This window comes from Hemibagrus wyckioides, linkage group LG07, assembly GCF_019097595.1.
Source record: "Hemibagrus wyckioides isolate EC202008001 linkage group LG07, SWU_Hwy_1.0, whole genome shotgun sequence".
Lineage (NCBI taxonomy): Eukaryota > Metazoa > Chordata > Actinopteri > Siluriformes > Bagridae > Hemibagrus > Hemibagrus wyckioides.
The window spans coordinates 6455004-6477721 of NC_080716.1; the positions used below are offsets into that span (position 1 = coordinate 6455004).

The 22718-nt window shown below is 37.2% G+C and overlaps 1 protein-coding gene across 1 annotated transcript; it reads right to left on the reverse strand.

The window, feature by feature from the left end:
• Positions 1–1407: 1407 nt before the first annotated feature.
• On the reverse strand, positions 1408–18283 carry lamc2 (laminin, gamma 2). Its single transcript, XM_058395719.1, has 22 exons — positions 18091–18283; positions 14675–14848; positions 14075–14198; positions 13900–13991; positions 13684–13815; positions 13393–13582; positions 11751–11863; positions 10550–10765; positions 10092–10265; positions 9741–9974; positions 9520–9656; positions 8333–8486; positions 6086–6291; positions 5808–5887; positions 5490–5627; positions 5258–5402; positions 5027–5173; positions 4795–4906; positions 3574–3767; positions 3213–3371; positions 3014–3113; positions 1408–1986 (listed from the first exon to the last, which is right to left on the reverse strand). Exons 1-22 carry the CDS (start codon positions 18155–18157, stop codon positions 1733–1735), a joined length of 3342 nt encoding a protein of 1113 aa, XP_058251702.1. The 5' UTR covers positions 18158–18283; the 3' UTR covers positions 1408–1732.
• Positions 18284–22718: the final 4435 nt, after the last annotated feature.

Below are 22718 nucleotides of genomic sequence, written 5' to 3' on the forward strand. Positions count from 1 at the left end.
AGCTGTTGAGTTGGAACAACAGCCTGCATCCACACCAGCCCTGTGGATAGCATTTTGCACAAATCCAAACAATCCACATTTCCTGCTTCTTAATCATTTTAACTACATTTATGTCATTTGTCATTTTGACAAGATCATTTCGAAAGCAATGTTCTCTTTAGAGACTTGTGGACTTTTGTGGAGTTTTGAGAAAATTAGCTTTCAGAAAAGTAATTGAGAAAAACTGTAATGACTGTTATGTTCTGCAGTTAACAAGAGTGTTTACCTTTGACTTGGTATATGATCCTATATCCCGTTCAGGTATTTAAGTTAGCTTGTCCGTCGGGGCTTTGCATGGGTGTGGGTGTTTTTGTCATTGTATTTTGGTTTAATTAGGGAGTTGTATTAATTATTTTACTTCTCTTTGTATATTTATTTAGTGTATAGTGATTAATATTTTGGCCTTGTCTGGGCGCATATAATTTTACCGGTTGCTCTGTACATTAACATTTCTTATGACATATCTCCATCTCTGAGAAAAACATAGCATCATTTATTCATTCCATATTTGCCCTTTAACCTTATTTTGTTGTCATCTGCACTCCCAGACGTGGACATAAAAATAACAATGGGTACACACCTGTTGTATCAAAAACAGTCAATAAACAAGCTGCTAAATGACTGTATGTTGTTGGCTCTCAACTGCCTGTTACAGGGTTCACTAGATCAGTGATTTTCGACCACTGGACCGTGAGAGATTGTTCGGTGTGCTGTGGGAAATTATCCTATTACACTTAATTGGTCCAAAAGATTATTATTTATTTACCTCAAATAATTTGCCATTGTCAAACACCTGGCCATTCAATGTAGTGATGGCAGAGTAATGGAAATACTCCTCCACCTCAGTAGGAGGCGCAACAATGACCTTGACAATAGAAACAACAACAGAGACTATTTTGTACCCCTGCATGAACACACTGAAAAACAGGCAACTTTAATTAAAAATGGTGAATGAGAGAGCCCAGGTTTCACAATGAGAGAGTATTTACAAATTGAGAGATTCAGTTTTTCATTATAAATACTGTGTTAGGCTATAGTGTCATTTTATAAAACTTTTGGTTGGTGGTGTGCTGGGGATTTTTTTTTCAATGTAAAAATGTGCCATATTTCATAAAAGGTTGAAAAATATTGCACTATAGCATAGGTCAAGCAAAATTAACCATTATTTTGTCATTATTAACGTCCTACTCCACCAAAAATCTATGGTCATGAGCCATGACATTGTCACAATGTCTATGGAAAATAAATCCACAAAAGTGGTCAAAATTCTATAAAACTAATTTGAAGCATTGTGATTTGTTAAAGTTCTCATTTGCACATCACAGTATTCTAACAATTCTGAACAAAAATCAATCAATCAAAATGTAGCAATGATTATAATGTTTGGTTTAATCAGCAATGTATTATTCAAAAGCACCATACATACAATAAATACTGAATTACAGGAGTGCTTGCAGACTTTGGCTTTGGAGACACAATTGGCTTTAATTTTTTTAATCATTAATGTTGTTTGTGTCTTACACATCACAGTCATCTTTTTCTCCCAAAGGAACATAAATATAGTTAGTAACTTACAAACATCCAGTACAAAATACACACACACACACACACACACAAAGCACATTAAATATAAAATGGTGTTTAAAAAAAGTCTCTGAGGCATTTTCTGTAGTCCATTTCTTACATTATGTCACTAAGGCCTCTCAATGGGCGGTGAGTTATAGCAGCCATCTGGAATGGTTCGCTGAATGTGCTCAAGGTTGTCGATATCAGCCAGGATGGTGTTGATGTCATTGATCATGCGTGCGATGGCGGCTCTCTGCTCAGCCTCTTTGTCCTCCAGCTCTTTGAGCCGGGGCCTGAGCTCTGTCTCCACACGTCTACGGCTTGTGGCTATAGCGTTCTCCAGATCTGTCACCTTCTTGTCATCTACAGCTGCCGGTGTTCCTGTAGGATATGTGCCAGACATTAGGAAGGAATCAAATTCAAATTCAATTCAATTTTTTATTTGTCACATACACACTCCTACACAGTCTGATATACAGTGAAATGTGAAAGGTGGGAAATCAAGAAATTTTTTAGCTATCAATCAAGCTATCAATCATCAAGCCACTATAAACTTTATCATTAGATATTATATTGCATTGATACAACACTATCGAAGTTGATGAGAAAATATTCGGTTTCAACAAATTTACCATCAACTACAGATGCTGCATGCTCTGATTCCAGCATATTTTCTTACTGAGATGGCCTCAACTCGGGAACTCCATAAAAAATTTCCATTTCCTGTGTGTTCACAACTTTGGTGTGACATGAACACACCATTAGTTTGTACAAGACTCTGAACAAACCTTTAAGGACCAATAATCTCTGTTGCTTCCTTCCAAAGTTTATTTGTCTTCATAACACCTCTGTACACTAGGAATGTACTGAATACCAATATAAAAGGGGTCAAATTTTCTGATGATTTAATCCAGAGTTTATGGTTAGGAATAGGCTTTATTTACATTATCTGTCATTTAAGGTTAAAATGTAAGGTTCATCACTCATCATTAGTAAATGCCTTGTCAGGATCACTGTGGCTTACATAAGGCTACTTCAGAACCAACAAGAGATAAAACTTAATGTTGGTTTAAATCCAAACACAGGTATAGAGGACAGGATAAGATCAAACCATTTTTTATTTCTGCCAGTCATACACTAAATGGGAGCTACGTGCAAGGAGGTTTGTTGTGATTGAGGAAGACAATGAGAAAATGTCATTTTTGTCTCTTACTTGTGTGAATGAATACGGTAAAATAATTAAGATAAGTTAAAGATAATAAACGAATCAAAATTAATGTCTAGTTAGAAGTTTGAATCTAATAATTTTTTAAAAAGTGGAATTCCTCTCACCTGTAACTAAAGCTGATAAAATTTTACTTTTTAATTCATAAACAACTGAATAAAAACTTTTGTCATCAAGACTCACCGAGTAATCCAAGAAGGTTATTAACAGTCTTCAAAGCATCTCCAACAGCATCTCTTGTGTTATTTGCATTAATATATGCTCCACTGGCCTCCCAATTAACCTGAATTTAAAAAACAACAAGGTATTTAACACCTCTTTAATCTTTAATTTCTTTTAATTTGAAAGATTTCGCTTTAGAGCATATTCGTGTAGGTGTTACCTCTTTGGCTAGATTCCACTCTCTCTCTGCGTTCCCTTTCTCTTCGGTCAGTTTGTTCCTGATCGAGTCGGCTTGGTTATTTAGCACTTCCAGGCCTCCCTTCAGTGTTGTAGCTGTTTTCAGAAGATTTGACGAGGGAGGCAGGGAACTGTATAAATTCTACGAAAGACACAGAGTATAACCACATGAATAAATTCAATACTCTTGCTTTTGAGATATGTGCTCCAGCAAGACTTTTATTCAGTGTTGCCATTCAAGCATGAGGACAAAAATCTTCGAAGGAAATGCGGAATAAATGTGAAAGCAGATCCTGGAGCTGGAACTGTAATTAAACGCAAAATGTGATGTCCATTTTTCATACCTCTACATTGTCCAGAGAGTCGTTTATCTTGCTAAGCGTGGCCATAACATCACTGTAGTCCCCCATCTGATCCAGAATGGCCTGAGTCTTGTCATTGTTGGCCACAGCTTTCCCAATGATGCCGCTAATTATGGGCAGTCTACTAAGGGCCTCATCAGCCAAAGCCTTACTACTGTCGATCTGGGCTTCAAATCCTATGCAGAATATAAAGACATTCAATTTGATGGATATAGTTTAGAACAGTTTTAACTCATATGGTAAATTAGCAACAAATCCACATTTGCAACTAGTGTGACCCAGTGGGTCGATGTTCATTCAGATGGTAAAAAGCTTGCCAATTTTTTTTTAAATGTATAATAATTCTTAACTTACAACTGCAGGTTAGCATGTGGAAATATTTTGAATATCCTTCTTATTTATCTAGAATTTTCTATTATAAGATTATACATTTTAACAACTGCACAGTCCTGTAGGCTCATTCTGTAGCTAGTCATCCAGGATCTAAAACCTGTACTCCTTGGAATCCCATCCAACTCCATAAAACCCCTTAAGCACCATGAATCATTGTCCAACCAGCCCAGAAAGACCCACGTCACACCCCTCTTTGCCTATCCCTACCTCTTGTAGCCATCCATATCAAATTCAAGCTCACTTCAAAGACCTTGTCTGGAGCTTCACCCCCTACCTCAACCTACCTCAACACTCTCATTGAGGTTTATGTTCCTTCCCACAACCTTTGATGAGTTAACCATCGACGCTCGTTGATACATATTATGAGTCATGAGGTTTCTTTCCAGAACCTTCCTACAGTGTTGGAAAGCAGTTCCACAGCTTCAAACTCAATCAGCAGAATCTGTCACTATTTTCAAAAACGGCTAAAAAAACCAGACCATTTGGTCTACGTTTTGGATAAAACTGTCTGATAAACGATTACATGTAAATGTTTTATTATTACGTCTATTTGGTGACATTTTGAGTCATTTCAACCTTTTTTTGTTTAATTGCCAGATTGTTTTGCTTAAAATGTGCAAAATTATCTAAAAGTCTAGGAAAAAGGTTTTAAGTTTAAGTTTTCATGCATTTGGTTTTAAGACATTTCTTTTGTTAAGATGGTCCTTTGTTTGCATTTAGTGTTAAAATACCCTGTGTAATGACACTAGTGCAGTGACATTTTGCTGGCTGATAAAAGACTCAATTATTAGACCCAAAATTTATCCCAACCTTTGAGTTTCTCCAGAGCATCATCCACATTGCCCAGACTGTTAAAGAGCTTCAGTGCTTTGTCTGCATCTGCTTTGGCAATGTTGGCCCTGCCAAGCAGGTTTTCCTGGACCTTTGAAGAATAAGCGCAAGACAAAAGTAAGTTTAAAGTTTAAACAGTGGATTTAACATTATTTGACCAAAATGTGATACTGAATAAAAACTGTGAGGTTATGTCGTGTTATGTTCTTACCTGCTGACCATTTTTCAGCTGATTCATTAGCTCCACTGCCTCTTTCTGATCATTGCCAACCTGTTTATGCAGCTCTAGGAACCCTGACACGTTACCGCCGAATGACTGCTTCAGACCATCCAGTGTGCCAGCCAAGCTGGTGATGTCCTTTCGCAAACAGAGAATTGATTAAGAAGTGAAAACTATCAATCAGTACCAATGAATTGAAATCCAGAGCTCATTTCTCAATACCTTTGGGGCCTTTGGAAGGTTTTTCTCCAGGTCAGATATTTGTTTCAGCATATCCAGCGCCACCTTGCTTTCTGTCTCAGCTGATTTACTCAGACGAACTGCCTGCTTGTCCATGGCACTCACCTGGGCTATGTCTTTCTCATACCTGCCACAGCAATAAAAAATCAAATTTTATCTCTCCACACACGATATCCATACAGATAGCTGGAGTCAAAAAAGCCAAGCCACTTACTGAGATCTGAGGCCGTTGAGTTGCTCTGTGACTTTGTTTTCTCCACTGATGACAGTGCGCATGAGAGCCAAAGCTTTCTCAGCCTCGAGAAGAGAACTCTTCGCTGTTTTCTCCACTACTGCTGCCTCGCCTGTGTGCCTAACGAGATAAATAGCACTCTGAAGTCAATAATGTAGTAAAAATAATTACTAATGATGCTATGTACTTAAACATGCATTGTCATTTTATATTAAAAAATGCTCTACACAATTCTGTATTTTTATTTCACCCTTAATTAATAATAACTAATAATGCGTAAAAAAAAAATGCTGCACTCACTTATCAGCGAGATCACTTGCTTTCTGGATCAAATCGGACACAATGTTTGTACCTGGGACCGCATCACCTGAAGGGAGCTCCTAAAATAGACAAAATACAAAAAGAGTATAAATATACAAAATAATCAAGGTCCTAATACGAAACAGGTGAACACAATAAGGCAACAAGCCAGTAAAAAAGTATTGGCAGAGACCAGAGAACCAACACATCAGCACATGGCATCGTAAACAAAACCTTGTACTGCTGAGAATCGATCTTTAAAATTTTACAAAACTCACAATTGATTGGATGTCCCGCTTGGCCTTTTCCAGATGTTGCCTAATAATGCTGAGGAGTTTCTGGATGTCAGACACTTCTCTCTGATAACGCTGCTCCTGCCGGACAACACTCTCTACGATCTTTGAGATGTCTTGTATTGTTCCCTCGCCCTTCAGCTGATTGTTGCCGATGGCTAACAGCTGGGCATGAAGACCTTTCTCTGCTTCTACAGGATGAATGATGAAAACACAGAAATCAGTCAGCAGAGGTGGAAAAGTATTACAGCAATTCTACTTTGTTAATACGTTTAAGTAAGATTATAATGAATACTTTGTACTATTACACTATTTTTTAAAATAAGAGGTATCATTTTATTTAAACCAGCATTTTATTTATACAAATCAACCAATTCAAAAGTTTGCTTTCCTTCTTATGCTTCTTGTTTTTTATGTTTTGTGATAGTTCTTCATGAGTCAGACATGACTATCTGTTTTGACATGTGAAAAATCATCCAGCTCCTGCACTTTCTTTGCTTTTCCAGAATTAGCTACTTATTTAACCCCTTTCCAATGGTGGCTATATGATTTGATTTTATCCATAATACACCATTTGTAATCAACTAACTAATTAACAAAAGGTGCAAACATTCATTGATGCACCAGAAGGCAACACAATTAAAGGGGGTGTAAACTTTCGAACAGATATGATTGGTGTAAAATGCTATTGTTTTGTCTTCTTGGAACAATGTAAATATCTTATGTAGCTTCTTAAGGGCATTACTAAACGAAAAAAATTAAGATCTTTAAACAAAAGAGTAATGCTCAAATGTTTACAACCTCTTGGTTCATGGGAATCAGTGAATTTATACACTTTTTGTAATATTAGTTCAAATTGTGCATATTCTGCAAAGCATGTGTAAGTTTATGACAACTGTATAAAAAAAATATTTTATTTTATTATTATTTTTGTGCAAAATATTTATTTATTAACTACTTAAAACATCCAAAATCTATGAAACCTCTGTAGTGAGGCGTTATTTTTTAATAAGGCATGGTTTTAAATTAATATATCGAAGACACAAGATAATACTTCAAGACCACAAACACAAAAATTAGATCATGAGATACCAAAGTAGCCATGGTCATGAAGTATGTAACATGAAACCATGACTTAATATGTTGTGAGATCATTGTTAATACTGTGCATGGCTTCCAGTTAATTTGTTGGCGAGTTAAAAAAGGATATTCCCTTCGAGAATTCACAGCTAATGGTATATCCATGTCACAATACCAGTGATAATAATCTCCCTGCTTAGTTTCCTGCAGTAGCAATAATCTAAATCTGCTCGGATTTCTCATATACATTCACTTTAAAATATAAAAACTCCATCATGGTCAACCAATCCATTTTTTTTAAAATCGCCTTTTGCTTATTTGACATAATGTAATTCTTATCACCAGAAGCCAAAAAATGGAGTTTGCTCCTGTTTTTTTTTTTCTGGTTCCTTGTTCAGCATTGAATGTCTTTGTCATGTAATATAATATAAAGCATAAAGCTCATATGAAAGTAGATACCTTAGGACTTTAAGAATTTGTAGTTTTTATAAGTATTCCTATTTGTCCCTAGCCTAGGGGTAAAATATTCATAGAAAAGTATTTTCCCCACACAAATGTTTGTATCTTCAAAGTAAATGATGATATCAAACCCATTTCTGTTCTCTGAGAAGCCCCAGCTAAAATTTTATCTTTAAGACTAAAATTCTGTATAAGGTTATCCAACAGAAGGAAACGCACACGTCTAAAACACACTGAAAGCCAACAGAGTCCTGACTCATTTTATATCAGACTTGCAGCGAGAAAATCATTCATTTTCACTGATTTTAAATGTCCCATAAGTGTATTTCCATTCTGCCAGCTGACTGGAGCACCAGTGTACTGGTGAAAAGGGTTAATGAAAGGAGAAATATTGCCTGATCTTGTTAATAGAATCTATGAATTTTAACAAATAAGAGCAATGTAGTTCAATTTTTACCAGCAAGATATTTGCCTTAGCATGGGGCACATTTTTCTTTTGTCAACTGGAATATTACATTCTTTATTTCATTTTACAGAAATAAAGAAAATGGAAACTTAGCATAGATTGTCAGAATTTAGCAGATTGTATCAGCAATATTTACTTGAACGTAACTGTATAAAGTGTTAAACATCAGTCATTTTTGTTTTTGTTTGGTCTCCAAGAATATAAACAAAAAAAAGTGAGTATTTTACCGATCACTGAGTCTGCTTCACTTTCCACCATCTTGACCATTTCCTCAGCATCTCTGATTGCTTTTTCCATGGCTTTAGTGATGTCCACACCATCAGTCCCAACGTTGTTAAAAAGTGCCTCCACCTGCTGCAGCTTCTTCACAAATTTCCCAATCTGTTAATCACAACACCACGGCACAATCGTTCACTATGTTTCTCCATCATTCATTTATTTACACGTAACAGAACAAACACGAGATATGTCACCAATTGCTCTTGACAAAAAAACCCCTAAAAGAATCCAGTAAGAAACTTGTGCAGGATTCTAATTCGAATGTCTGTCATATTCTGGAATCAATTCTATATGATTCTTAGAGGAATTGTTTTATACAGTAGAACAAGACCGAATTTTTAAAATGAGATCCATTTTGGGTTCCTATTTAAGTCTATATGGAACTGTGTATGTTGAAGACTTAATTCATAACTAATACTGATTAAGATATTTACAGGATGGTTTCTTAATATTGCTATAATATATTTTATATAGTACTGGGATAAAATAATCTTTAACCTTGAAATCATTAGAACATTTCCAAGAAAATATAGAATATTTAGAATATTAGAATTTTAGAATATTTTTAGAATATTTTAAAAACTCCCAAAGCACCTTCTGTAATTTCCAATATGTTTCCAATACCAAGACATTATTTCCAATAAAATACAAGTAAACTTCCAATAAGCAAAGTAAAGTATAAAGTAAAGTATAAGTAAAGTTCTAATAATTAGATAAGATCTTACAATACAAACTGAAATCACAATGTCCAATCAAATTCTAATAAAATCTAACAAAACAAACATAAACTCTGCTTAATACGTAATATCAAATAGGACAAACTGGACAAAGAATTCTGGCTAAAAATGACCATGTCCAATAAAATAAAATTCTAAATATCTAATGAAATACAAGAGGACAAACTGAAATTCAGTATAAAAAAATTCCTACAGGAATCCAAAAGTCCAATAAAATGCTAAAAATCTAATAAAATCGTACAAGACAAACTGAAATTCCAGTTTTGAAATTAATGTTTTGAAAAGAGCATTAATCACATCTGGCCAATCGCTTTGTGCGCTTTATTTTTGGACAGGTTGGAAGAATTTATTCAGACATGATTTGACTCGATCTGTAATACAGAAAACTTTTCCCCCACCTTGTTCTTAACAGGGTCGAAGCATGATGGACACTTGGATTTGATGCACTTTTGCCCATCGAAACCCTCTTTACACTTGCACTGGCCTTGCTCATTGCAGGAGCTGGCGATCGATCCCTTCGGGTTGCAGTTACAAGCTACGGGGCAGAGAAAAGAACACAATGAAAGATTGCAGGATTTGATTAGACTCTTTCTCATGTGTCAGTATTTGTCTATGGTACCTTGGCACGCATCGCCGGCTTTGCTGTGGAAGAATCCCTCCAGACACTTCTCACACTGAAAGCCTGTGGTGTGGTTTGTGCATTTGAAACACTCCCCTGTCAAACGGTCGCAGTTCCCAATGACATTTAAGTCCAAGTGACCGTTGCAGTGGCAGCGCTGGCAGGGTTGCTGAACACCACTCTCTCCCAGAGGATCACCATAGAAACCATCAGAGCACTTTTGGCACCGAGAGCCTATAATTAAACAGGTTTTATTTTATTATTTATTTATTTATTTTATTACCTTCATCACTCAGACTCATACAGCAAAGCAGTTTATATGGCTCGCTATGGATGCTGCTGGCTACTCACCTGTGGTCCAAGGTGGGCATTTACACTTTACATTCAGGGTCCCTGCAACGAGAGAGCAGACAAAGCCTATGCTGCATGGGCACTTCTTGCAGGCTCCAGGAACCTCAGGGTCACTGTAGTAACCAGTATCACAGCCTTGTCCACTAGGAGTCTCGTCGGCCGGGTAGCAGTCTCCTGGAAAGGATGTACCACATTGACCATGGGTTATCATTATGTCCTGACAGTTGGTCTGGGATCCTAACTCTAGCTCAGTGGTTAAGAGGTTGGACTATTGATCAGGGGTTCAAATGTGGGCCCTTGAGCAAAGCCCTTAATCCTCAATGGCTGAGTTGTATACTTTAATGAAGCTCAATGTCAGTTGCTCTGCCAAATGCCATAAATGTAAATGACTAGTCTGCTACTTTCTTAATTACTGGTCAATTTACAATTCAAATAATTCATCCAATGTAGCAGCAAACCTGTTTCAGGATCACAGCTTCCTCCCCGACAGGTACACGGCTCGCACTGGCTACGGACACCCTGTCCAGGGAAACGTCTTTTATAGCCAGCAGCACATCGCTCACAGAACTGTCCTTCGTAACCAGCAGGGCAACGGCACTCCTCCACCCAGGATGCAGGAAAGCCAGGACCCAACCGAGCAGAGACCAGGGTGACATCGTCCAGGTGACCACGTCCTGGTATTACGATTTAAAAAAACAAACAATCTAAGTATTCCTTTCCTATTTCCTTAGTATTCCTAAGGATACTCAAAAATTGTGTGAATGGATACTATTAATAATCAATAAACATACACTGTCCACTTTACTAGGAACACTAGTACACCTGCTCATTCATGCAGTTATCTAATGAACCACTCATCTGACAGAGATCAGACAAGAATGACCAGACTGGTCTGAGCTGACAGGAAGTCTATAGTAATTCTAATAAGCAATATATAGAACCATGGTGAGCAGAAAAGCATCTCAGAGTTCACCACACATCAAGCTCAACAAGCCATCGCTTCTTCACTCCTGTCAGTCAAGAACAAGAATCTGAAGCTATGAGAATCATGAGCACAAATCCTCATCTAAACAGGATAGATGATGGATTAAAACTTGATAATATTTTATAATCTTGTGTGATTCTGTGTCCATGACAGCATCAGATTCTTTTTCTTGGTTGACAGTTGAGTGTAGCCCAATGTGGCCTTCTGTTGTGTTTGCTGAGATGTTTTTCTGTTTACCACGGATGTAAAGAGTGAAGTTACTATAGACCTCCTGGTTGCTTGAACCAAGTTTCTGCCAAGTTTCCTCTGAACTCTTTTATCTACAAGGCTTTTCCACCCACAGAGCTGTCACTCACTTACTGTCTTACTGGTTTTCTGTGTATACTTTAGAGTCTGTTGTACATGAAAATCCCAGCAGATCAACAATTTCTGAAATATACTCAAACCAACCAACTGGCACCAACATCCATTCCACAATCCGCACTAATCACATATTTATTTTTTTAATTCTGATGATTGATGTGAACTTTAACTAATGTTCTTGACCTGTATGTGAATACTTTTGCATATACATTGTATCAGCTGATGATTGGCTCATTAGATAACTGCGTGGACGTGCAGATGTACAGATATTAAGTGGACAATGAGTATATTTAGCATACACACATACACACCCTCTTCGCCGAAAGTGACTCGGATCTTGATGGCTGTAAGGTTACTCAACAGGGTCTGAAATTCTAGTGCTGAAAGCTGAGGATTCCATCTGCTGCTTGGTTGTTCATCCAGCCTACAAAACAAAGAACAATGCTGTATATTCGTGCACAGAATGAAGAAAAAAACAAATATAGGGTGTAATAAAGTACAGTATATTGTGGATGTTGATTAATATAGTACATAGAAGAATTGATTGGCTAATTGATATAATATATCTACTATTTCTAATATCATCTCTAATATGAGATGTATTTATTAAAATTCACAAATTTTCTATTGCTTCTTTCTACAAATCAGTGATTATATAGCAAATTTCCCATTGGGATGAATAAAGTATCTATCTATCTATCTATCTATCTATCTATCTATCTATCTATCTATCTATCTATCTATCATTATATTCTGAACAAATCTGAAAAATGATCTTGCCAGTAGAATGAGACTGTCAATTTTATTTTATTATTTTTATTGTATTATTAATTAATTGCTCAAAATAAATAAAACAAAGATTTTGTGTATTAAAACAATTCTCAGAACAGAAATAACTTTGGAAAAAATGAAGTAAAGTCTGCCTTGCAATATTTACTTGGAATTATTTGTGTTTATGTATTGTAAATGATGATACCAAAAATGAATCAAAAGGACATGTTATTTGCTGGGTTTAAATTTGTGAGAAAGGCAATTACACAAAAATATTAGCTCCATTTTATTGTATTTGCACCAAAATTGTTTTCTGAGCACTGTCAATAACATATTATAGCACAACTCTAATAATAATGATAATCCTTCAGCTGTGGATACTGGACAATGACAAAAAGCTGCACAGTGTATGTGTTCATTAGGTTTTTTTTTTTTACACCCATCCTGCCATGTTGTTGTATTTAAACAAAATTTGATCGCAAAATTAAAAAAATCATACATTCTATGCTATCTTCAAGCTCTTACTGGAACAATAACTTGTCAATTTCCTCACATTGATATTTTTCTTTAAAGTACTGAATTCTTTAAAAGCAGTACAGCAGCTGGAAGGCTATGAAGACTGGCACCAGCTGAGGCTTTTTTTTTTTTTTTTTGTTATGTCAAAACCGCACCTATTAAATGGCAAAATACTGTTCTAGGACATTCTGTTAGGAAATTAGGAAATGCAGAGTCAGCACTTCTAGCACTGAATGAATGTACAAAAAGAAACAGCATGTGAGGTTGTGTTTCTACTATTTTATTATGCACAAAACCTCACCCCTAAACTTCTACCAGTGAAGACAGTACCATTTTTTTTTCTTTTTCTTTGTTTTCCTTTACCTAATATTTTCGTTATATTTTTATAATGTTTTTGTGGCCTTCTAGACCTAAAATTAAAAAAGGTCTAGGTTTATCACATTTATTATCATTGTAAATGATATTATATATTTGTACTCTTATTTTTTTCTCAGCCAAAAACTTTTTTTTTAATTTATAATGCAACTCTAATGTAAAATCTGATGATTTTACTCAGAATATTTGTTTGATTATGTGCGCATTTTCACTCCTTAATTGTCTTTTGTTTTTGCTTATGCATGTGGTCTGGTCTGCATGGCCTATAAACAGCAACCCAGCAACACTCACCTGAAAGTGTAAGTGATTTTCTTGCCACATGGGATGACAGTCCTCATGTTTCCTAGCGGAGCAGCAACTTTCAGTCCGGCTCCTTCTAACACGACATCTGAGGTGGAAGGATAACGGACTCCTCGGTTCAGACGGAGGACGAAGGACAGCGTCTGACCGTAGCTAAGAGCCTGGTTCCCTAGATACCGAGCTGAGCGTGATAAAGAAAGGGAGGAAAAGAAAGCGCTTTATCATTTCAGTCATCATTTCTGACTAAAGGCTATAAATGATTTATTGAGTAAAACTTGTTACCGGGAGCTGACAGGTAAACAGGCAGCACGTCTGTAGAGACCACCTCGATGCTGTGGTGTGCCGGAGACCAGTGGTATTGCACCTGGGAGGGACTAACCTTTGGAGCAGTGACGACTCTCCAGCCCTCCATCCCTGTATTTAAACCACATAACCTTTTTGTAAAAAAAATGTTCCAGAGGTTTAGATGAGATTTGGCTGGTATGCACTAAAACTCACCTTGATCAAATGTTGAGACGATGTTGTACATTGAGTAACCTTCAGCTGAGGAGCACTCGCTCGAATGACCGTTACAGAAACAGCTTTTCTTCCTACACACAATATGTAGAGATCATTGATCAGTGATAGATCTAGAAAATGACAGGAGTAATTGTATGCATCATCTATTACTCACTGCAGCTGCTTGCAGCCACTGGCTGTGATTGGAGATCCATCTGCACAGCGATCACACTGAGTACCCTGCACACCTTGCTTACACACACACTGCCCCTGACTGTCACATCCTGGGCCCTCAGAGCCTGAATGAAATAAAACCATTTTCTTTAAAGCACCCTAGAATCTGTGAAACTGCTTTCTCTATATAAATTAACATAGAAATAAAGTGAATATAGAAATATAGAATATATATAAATAATTTTATTTATTCGTGAGCCTCTATCAAATTAAGATATCTATCAATAGTAAAAGTATGTTCCATAATGATAGATATATTGTTTCTTAAATGAAAACATAATTTATGCAGATAAACAAATCAAAATTGTTCATCATCAAAATGGCATCATGCTTTTTACACATAAATTGTGTGTTTTTCCACATCAAATTACAAATACATTATTAAAAAAATTAATTAAAAAGTAGAAAAGTCAGAATATACATCAACTGAAGGTGATTTTAGATAGATAGATAGATAGATAGATAGATAGATAGATAGATAGATAGATAGATAGATAGATAGATGCTTAAAGGAATAAGCTCCACCAGGATGTTTACCTACCTACAGAGTTGCAGGCACAGGGCAGGCAGTGCTCTCCTGCCCTCTGGTGGTAGTATCCTTCCTTACAGCTCTCACAGTGCCGGCCTTCAGTGTTGTCTTGGCAGTTCGCACAAAGCAGGCCCAAGGAGTCTCTTACGCAGTACAGAGCCTTTCCATTACATGTGCAGCTTGAGGCTATAATTAAACAACAAACAGATTAAAAAAAAAGTGAAGTCTGGTGTGTAGCTACAGTGTCGTGACTAAGCACTCCACCCCTTTTTTTTAACATTCAATCCTGTTACTGGGTGCAAGCAAAAGTCAGACAATTATGTGAATGGAGTTTAACTGTGTAAATAAACTCATATCAAGTGATCTCAATATAAATACACCTGTTCCTAGAAAGCCCCAGAATTCACTAGGGAACATTTTATTTGTCACGTAGACAGTTATATACAGTATATAGAACTTGGAGTGAAATGAAAACCCAGCCTGCTCTACAGAATAAAAAAATGAGAAGAAATAATAAGACAAAACAGGATATTGATGTGCAGTTATGTTACATGTAGTAACAGTAAAGACTGGACAAAAAGTGAACAGGGGGCAGAGTTTTTATGGACTCCTAAGGGATCAGTTTGGTGGACATGTCCAGGAAGTAAGAGATTCTAATGACCTAAGGGATGAAGCTCTTCCTGAGCCTCTCAGTTTTAGCCATCAGACTACAGAAGTGCTTGCCTTATTGCAGTTAGCAGGGTGGGTGGAGTCCTTTATGATTTAGCAGCTCTGGTACTGCATAGTGTGGTGTAGATGTCAGCCGGAGATGTGCTCAACTCTCCCCAGTGCACCACTCTCTCCAGGGCTTTGAGTTGTGCACACAGAGTCACTGGGTTTGGAAATTTTCTATTGCTCCAGTATGGAAGGTTTTCAGGATCACTTGGGAGGGTTTGCTTACACAAAAAAAATGTTTGGCAAAAGACAACTCACCAAACGAGTGGAATATGGTTCTATGGTCTGATGAGAGAAGGGAAGCATGGTGGTAGTTGCATAATGTTAACAGACTCTTGATGGACTCCTCTGAGCTGAGAAGTGTGCCAGGTTCTTAAATTTCTCGATCATTTATTTAACATTGTTCAACAAGATCCTTACAGTTTGGGATCATTTGTTATTGAAATAAGGTGACAATTCATTGGCAGGATGTAACTGGGCACTGTAAACCTCCAAGAAAATGTTGGCAATTACTTGCTCAAAAATTGTTTATGAAAAGGTTGTGCAAGTTGAACTGACATTATGATCAAAACTTTTCAAACAAGCTGGTATGCATAAGTAACTCCAAGGCCACACCCTGAGAGAGACACCGGCATTTTTCCAGTGGCAGCCAAAGCAAGGCAATACAAGCACAAAGAATGTGAAAAAGATATGGCAGAAGGGGCAACAAGAACACATCGAGGACCAGTGAGGATCACAAAGGGAGTCAATCAAAGGTGTGTCCACATAGTAACATAAGTGAACTTGCCTTTGTTGGCTGAACAATGAACGGGCAGGTTTTGGCTTGTTGTCCAGGCTGATTCGAACCAACCATCCATCCAATTTCTGAATTACTTGTTTCAATTTATCTTATTAATTGTGTGTTAAAGGCCTTGCTCAAATGCCCAGCAGTGGTAGTTTAGAGCCCATGGGATTTGAACTCACAACTTTCTGATCAGAAGTCCAGAATCTTAACCAGATCCACAAAGCAAGAGCTCATCCAGAATTTGAACAACGTAGGAACTCTTGCACCAAAACCAAGAATTAAAGAGCTTGTCCTAAGCAGGGTTGCAAGGAACCTGGTGTCTGGGTATAAGATGGGGGACACCCTGGACATGGTGCCAACCCATCACACACATACTCGCACACCCATTCACACACTACAGACAATTTAGAGATGCCAGTCTGCCTACCATGCATGTCTTTGGACTGGGGGAGGAAAATGGAGTACCTGGGGAAAAAAACCCTGAAGCACGGGGAGAACATGCAAACTCAGCTCCAGGCAGACATATCATTATTACTAATAAACCCACAGTGTGATGATTCATTCTCTGGCAGGTGAGTAATCTAGGATTAGTAATCAGTATCCTGTATCTGTTTATTGTTCCAATTATCTGTATCTGAAATCAGTGTTTAAATTAAATATAAACCTCTAGCAGCTCTGACACTTCCTCAATCACAGCTCACTCCAGTTCACACCAGTTCATTCATCCATCTATTTTCTACATTCTTGTGGGGAACCCGGAGCCTTTCCCAGGAGACTCTGTGCACAAGGCAGGGTACACCCTGGGCAGGATGCCAGTTATCACAGTGTACAGTGTCTTTTAATAATAGCTTGCTCACTTATTCTTTTTGCTTGTACCTGCCCAAGATCTTTAAAGGGCCAAGTGGTGTGTTGATACCCGACTGGCACTGGATGTTGTTCTTGTTTTTTAAACAAATCCTAATTCATTTTGTCGGTATCAAAACTAAAAAAATTCAACCTATCCTACCAATTTCCTACAACTAAAACTGTCTAAGAACTTTTAAAATAAATGTATAGTAGAATAAAAATTTGTTTCATTCTTAATCTAGTATTATTTATAATTTTCTGCTATTTTGGGGGTTTTTGTATCTGAGGAGCATAATTTTTAAGAGCACACCTTCTTCTGATCTACATTACTAAAAATCCAGAATGTCACCATGGTGTTAAAGTCCACGATGATTCAATATGACAGTATTATAATATTATGACAATATATTTCTAAAACTTTTAAACCAAAAGGTGGACATGCAAATCTGAAAAATATAAAGCCTTAAAGGTACAGTCTTCGCCCTTCAAGTTATATTTTATATATATATTATATTTTCTAATGTTAAAGACACATACTAAAGATACAGAAGCTGGACCTTATGTTACATTTGTAGAAGAAAAAGTGTACAACAGTGCTGTTGAATTCTTCTGATCGTTCAACCACGGTTTCAGTAATAACAATTTATTAATCCGGATTTAGTTTACAGTCTACATAACCTACGCCTAATTAAAAAAAAACCGGATTAACAAAACTGGCTTTTATTTAACTATGAAAGTGTATAATTACTGATCTCAAGAGGTTTTTTCTAGGGAATATTTTTTTTAACATTTATGGATTATCTCCAGTGTCATTGTGTTATAGTCAGTATGTTTTCCGTCATATTAAAGTCTTCAGTAATAATAATAATAATAATAATAATAATAATACTAAAAGAAGAAGGAAAAAACACTGTGCGTTCAAGGAGTAGTGTAGTGACAGTCCAATTCAACAAGAGCGTCGTGCATTATTTTATTCCTTATTGTATTTATTCCTTACTTAAAATACTTTTTGCGTGCATAAGTACTTTAGCTGCTTTGGCACGTGCTCCTGTTTAGTTTCAATAAAAAACAAATCTGCACTTACGTCGATATGTTCCGTGAACTGGATACCAGGCGCAGACTGCGCACAGAAAGATCCAAGCGCTCTTCATAGTAACGAGTAAGTCCCGGTGTTGTGCGCGCGCGCGTGTGTGTGTGTGTGTGTGTGTGTGTGTACGGTGTATGTGTTTTATAGGGGAAAGTAAACCGCAGTACGCTTCCGCGCGACTTGTTTGCTGCGTCGTCGTTCAGTGCGCGAGCTTTAAAGCTGTCTGGAGTCTCGTGCATGCGCCAACACGCCGCGCGCACCTCACAGGCACTGACTCAGAGCTGAATCAAAAGCGCGCGACCCGCTGACTGACTGTTAGCTGTTAGCACACCCTAACTCAAACTTCCTTAAAACTCGCACTAATAAGTTATAAACGTTACATGTTTAGAGGAAAAACGGTACAATTGTTTATCTTTGGCGTGGTATTATCAAGACTATCTTCATTTGTACCTTTAATATGTCACATTATTTCCCTCAGAGTCGGTAATATAGTGTAAACCCGATGATGTAACCCTTTTAGAGTAAACCTTTTCAGATCAAGAGAAGGTACACATTAAGGGTGTGACTTTAGGGTATACATTACCATAAATACAAAAATGTACAGCTCAGTACCCCTTTTTCAGAGTGTGTAACCCAACCACCCGAAATCCAACACATTAAACAGCTTTCCTTCTCCCTGGGGTGGTGGGACATACAAGGCTAAATCCTTTAGTATGTATTTTTCACCTGGAATCAAGTTGTCTTTATTTGTGACATATACATTACTACACAGTGAAATTCTTTCTTCACATATCCCATCCTTGGGTGTTGGGGTCAGACATGATGCAGCAAGATGAGTCTTGCTCATGGGCACAATGGTGGCAGCTTGAACTCCGAACTTCCGGTCAATGACCCAGAGCCTTAACCACCTGAGCTACCACCACCCCATGTGGTGAATGTAGTGTAAAGTTAATACCCAACAGCTTTCCTTCTCTTTGGGGTGGTGGGACATACAAGGCTACATCATTTAATATGTATTTTTCACCTGGAATCAAGTTAAGTTGTCTTTATTTGTCACATGTACATTACTGCACAGTGAAATTCTTTCTTCGTATACCCCATCCTTGGGGGTTTGGGTCAGAGTGCAGGGTCAGCCATGATGCAGCACCCCTGAAGCAGGGTCAATGACCCAATGGTGGCAGCTTGGTGGTGCTGGAGCTTGACCCCAATCTTTGGGTCAATGACCCAGAGCCTTAACCACTTGAGCTACCACCACCCCATGTAGTGAAGGTAGTGTAAAGTTAAACCTGATTCAAGCTGGACTGTAGTTCAAACTGGACTGTAATTATCTTTCAGTGTAATACTTTTCAGATAAAAGATAAACTATTAAGGTACCACAATTGGAGATGGTTCCACCGCAAAGACAAGAAAGTCAACACAGACAACCAAGCTCAAAATGTTCACTTTGTTTGGTTCACAATTTATATCAAACGGTATTTACTAGTGTCCTTTTTCATTAGCACAATAGTACATCATTTGTACCTTTATTGTATATCTTTTACATGATATTGTAAATGTAGCACTGTAATCAGACCTTAAGGACCACTAGACCCTTTTGGAGTAATACTTGCTTTTTTAATCTGTCCAGGTAAAAGAAAACACAGCAGAAAGATGTACCTTTGAGATTACCACCTCAGTGACAATTATGTAGTGTTTTTGCTGATAGTGTACCACTGATATAAGCTTTATAAAGGGTTTCTGAAGGGTTCTTTGACTGGTTTGTGCTCTTATCCTAATGAAAGATTCAGCTTAGTCTGACTAGCTATCATCTGTCAAGACATAGACTGAGCTAGTCAAACTGGAAGACCATTTGTTTTTTAAGAAATGAACTTATTGTAAATATTGTAAAAAAACCAATCCTTTGTATGGTCAGTTCAAATTATCGAAATACTCTGGTAGGTTCAAAAGAATTCAATCGCCTTAGGAATTGTATATATACTTATATACACAAAAATAATGTTATACAAGTTTCCCTCCAAAATCTTCATATTTATTTTTATATTTATGAGGTCATTATTTTGCACTTTCTATAACAGACATTACAAATTTAAACAATGTTAACTTCATAATAAGACAATCTCTTTTTTAGTTAGTCATTTTCATAGTAGACAGTAGTTAATTAATAAATTAGAGGAGAAATTTGATGTTTCTGTCACCAGTTAAACAAATGATGCATTTATTTTTCATTATAAGAGTGATATATTGTTATATTTCCATTACAGTTTTGCTCTTTGGACAGTGGATCATTTTTATGGCAAGGTCAGTGTGTGAAAGTGATTGGGTGTGGTTTAGTTGTTGTTATGCTACATAAAGCCATGTTATACTTCATTCATGTTTAGAACTTCTGGAAAAAAAAAAGGCTCATAGCAGGAAACACCCTAGAAAAATATCCAAGCTGATAAGCGCTGACAGAAAACGTACACACGCAATGTACAGCATGTTAAATTATACAAAAGTGGCTTGAGGCTACATTTGAACATGTAGGACTGTGTGTAATTTTTCATTTGTATAAAATGTAGTTCTTGACAAATCCTAAAAAATGTGAGCTACATTCTACAAATCAGCTCTACCTGAACACAGACTGAAACGTATACTTGTATATTTGTGTTGTGGGGTTGTTAAATAGATAGGCACAGCCACACCTAGAATTATAAGAAAGATGACGGAAAGTTGCCAGCTAGTTGGGATAAAGACACAGCCTGCAGCAAGGAAAAGAAATTCCAGCTGGGTGAATTAAAAAAAATGCAACACCTCAAGGCTGTGATTTCATTACCATGTACATGAAGCTACGCCCTGAGTGTCACACACCATCAAAGTACTTTAGACATGGGCTGAGTCAGAGGTTTCTAAGCATACCCAAACACACACACACAGCCACGCCTTGCTCAGTTTGCACACACCGTTCCCCACCTGAACCTGACCTCACACTACACCACACTCATGGAGCGTCCCAAGTCACATCCTGTCTACGTCTTTCCTATCAATACCACACCCTGCATAAACACATGTCTTTGGAAAAAAATAAAATAATAAAAAGACAAAATGGTAACATGCCTTTCTGTACTTTCTGTATCCTGGTTTTCAGAGCCAAGCTCTTACTACCTTGCATGATTTAGCCTGTACAATTCACTGTATGTGTTCGAACAGTGATAAAGGAATTCTTAAACATGAAACAACCTGTCTAGCTAAAATTAAAAAACACGAGCTGAAATGGATGTGGAAGTATTAGTAATGTAATCCAGTGAAGTAGTTCTTGATTAATACCATGTCAGGTTTTTAGGCTTTTACTGTGTGAATAAGGCTTACTCAAATGTCAGAGAACATTCAACATTCCACATGTATCACATGGTGAATTTGATTAAACTTTATATTTATAGTTAAAATGCTGTAGGTTTTAATGGCAGCACGAACAGGGGAATCTTTATGCATGCATTATGCGTTAAAGACAGAATGACTCCCCAGCATGTTCAAGAAAGCTCTTTATTTTAATGCATGTAAATAACTCCGGGGGGATCTCACTGATGTTCCGTCTGCAAAGTCCAAAAATGGAACAATGATAGCCCTTGTGTTGTGTGATTCCAGGCATCAGCATAGAGATCAGCTCAATTCGGTAAGAAACGAAGCCTTCGTCCAGTCATCCGCATGACAAGCTAACCATACCTGCTGAGTCAGAGATTAAAACATGCAGCTCATTATGATTAATGCTTAATAACAAAGAATAATGCAGCTGCAAGTCCCTATATGTATTTGCTCTCTCACAGTCTGTGCTAATCAAACTAGCCTAATCCGGTGACCCATCACTTATTAACAGGAATAAATATTCCATGTGATCTCAAGATGAATAGACCTCTTCCTTAGAGCTTGAAAACAAACAGCACTGTGAATATCAAGGTGCTATCAAAACAAGTGTCATAAAAAAAATCCCAAACTTTAAATTTTAATGTAAAGAATAGGACACAACCATAACCGTTCCTAAAGGAGACTGTCCACCAAAAATCAGTGGTGGGGTAAAGAGAGGACTGGACAGAGAATACTGAGACCAAGGGTAATGCTCCTACCACCATGCTTCATTGTGAGGATGGGGTTCTCAGTATGCACTGGGCTTTTTTTTTGCCAAGGTGAAAATCAGACCAGAGAACCTTTTTCCTTTGTGAGGCTCTAGCATGCCTTTGGCAAACATCACCATTCACCCACAAAGTCCTTGCTATAATTGTCCTATGAACAGCTTCTCCTATCTGAGCTGTGGATCTCTCCAGTTCCTTGGTTCTCTCTCATCACACAGTCAACAGACACTGATTTTTGGGCGATGGCCTCCTCTGCCTAGAGTTGCAGTTGGGCCAAATTGTTCCCAATTATATTTAAGAGATTTGCATCAGATATTTCCCAAATTTCCACTTGGGGATCAGTCGGTATGTAAGCAAGTAAATCAGTAGGTCAGTCAGTAATTCAGTTTATCTGTAAATCACTGCATAAATCAGTAATTAATTACACCAGTAATTAAGTCAGTAAGTAGGCAAGTCACTAAATCAGCCAGCCAGTGTATCAGTAATAAGTCAGCAAGTAAATCAGTAATTATTTTTTTCAGT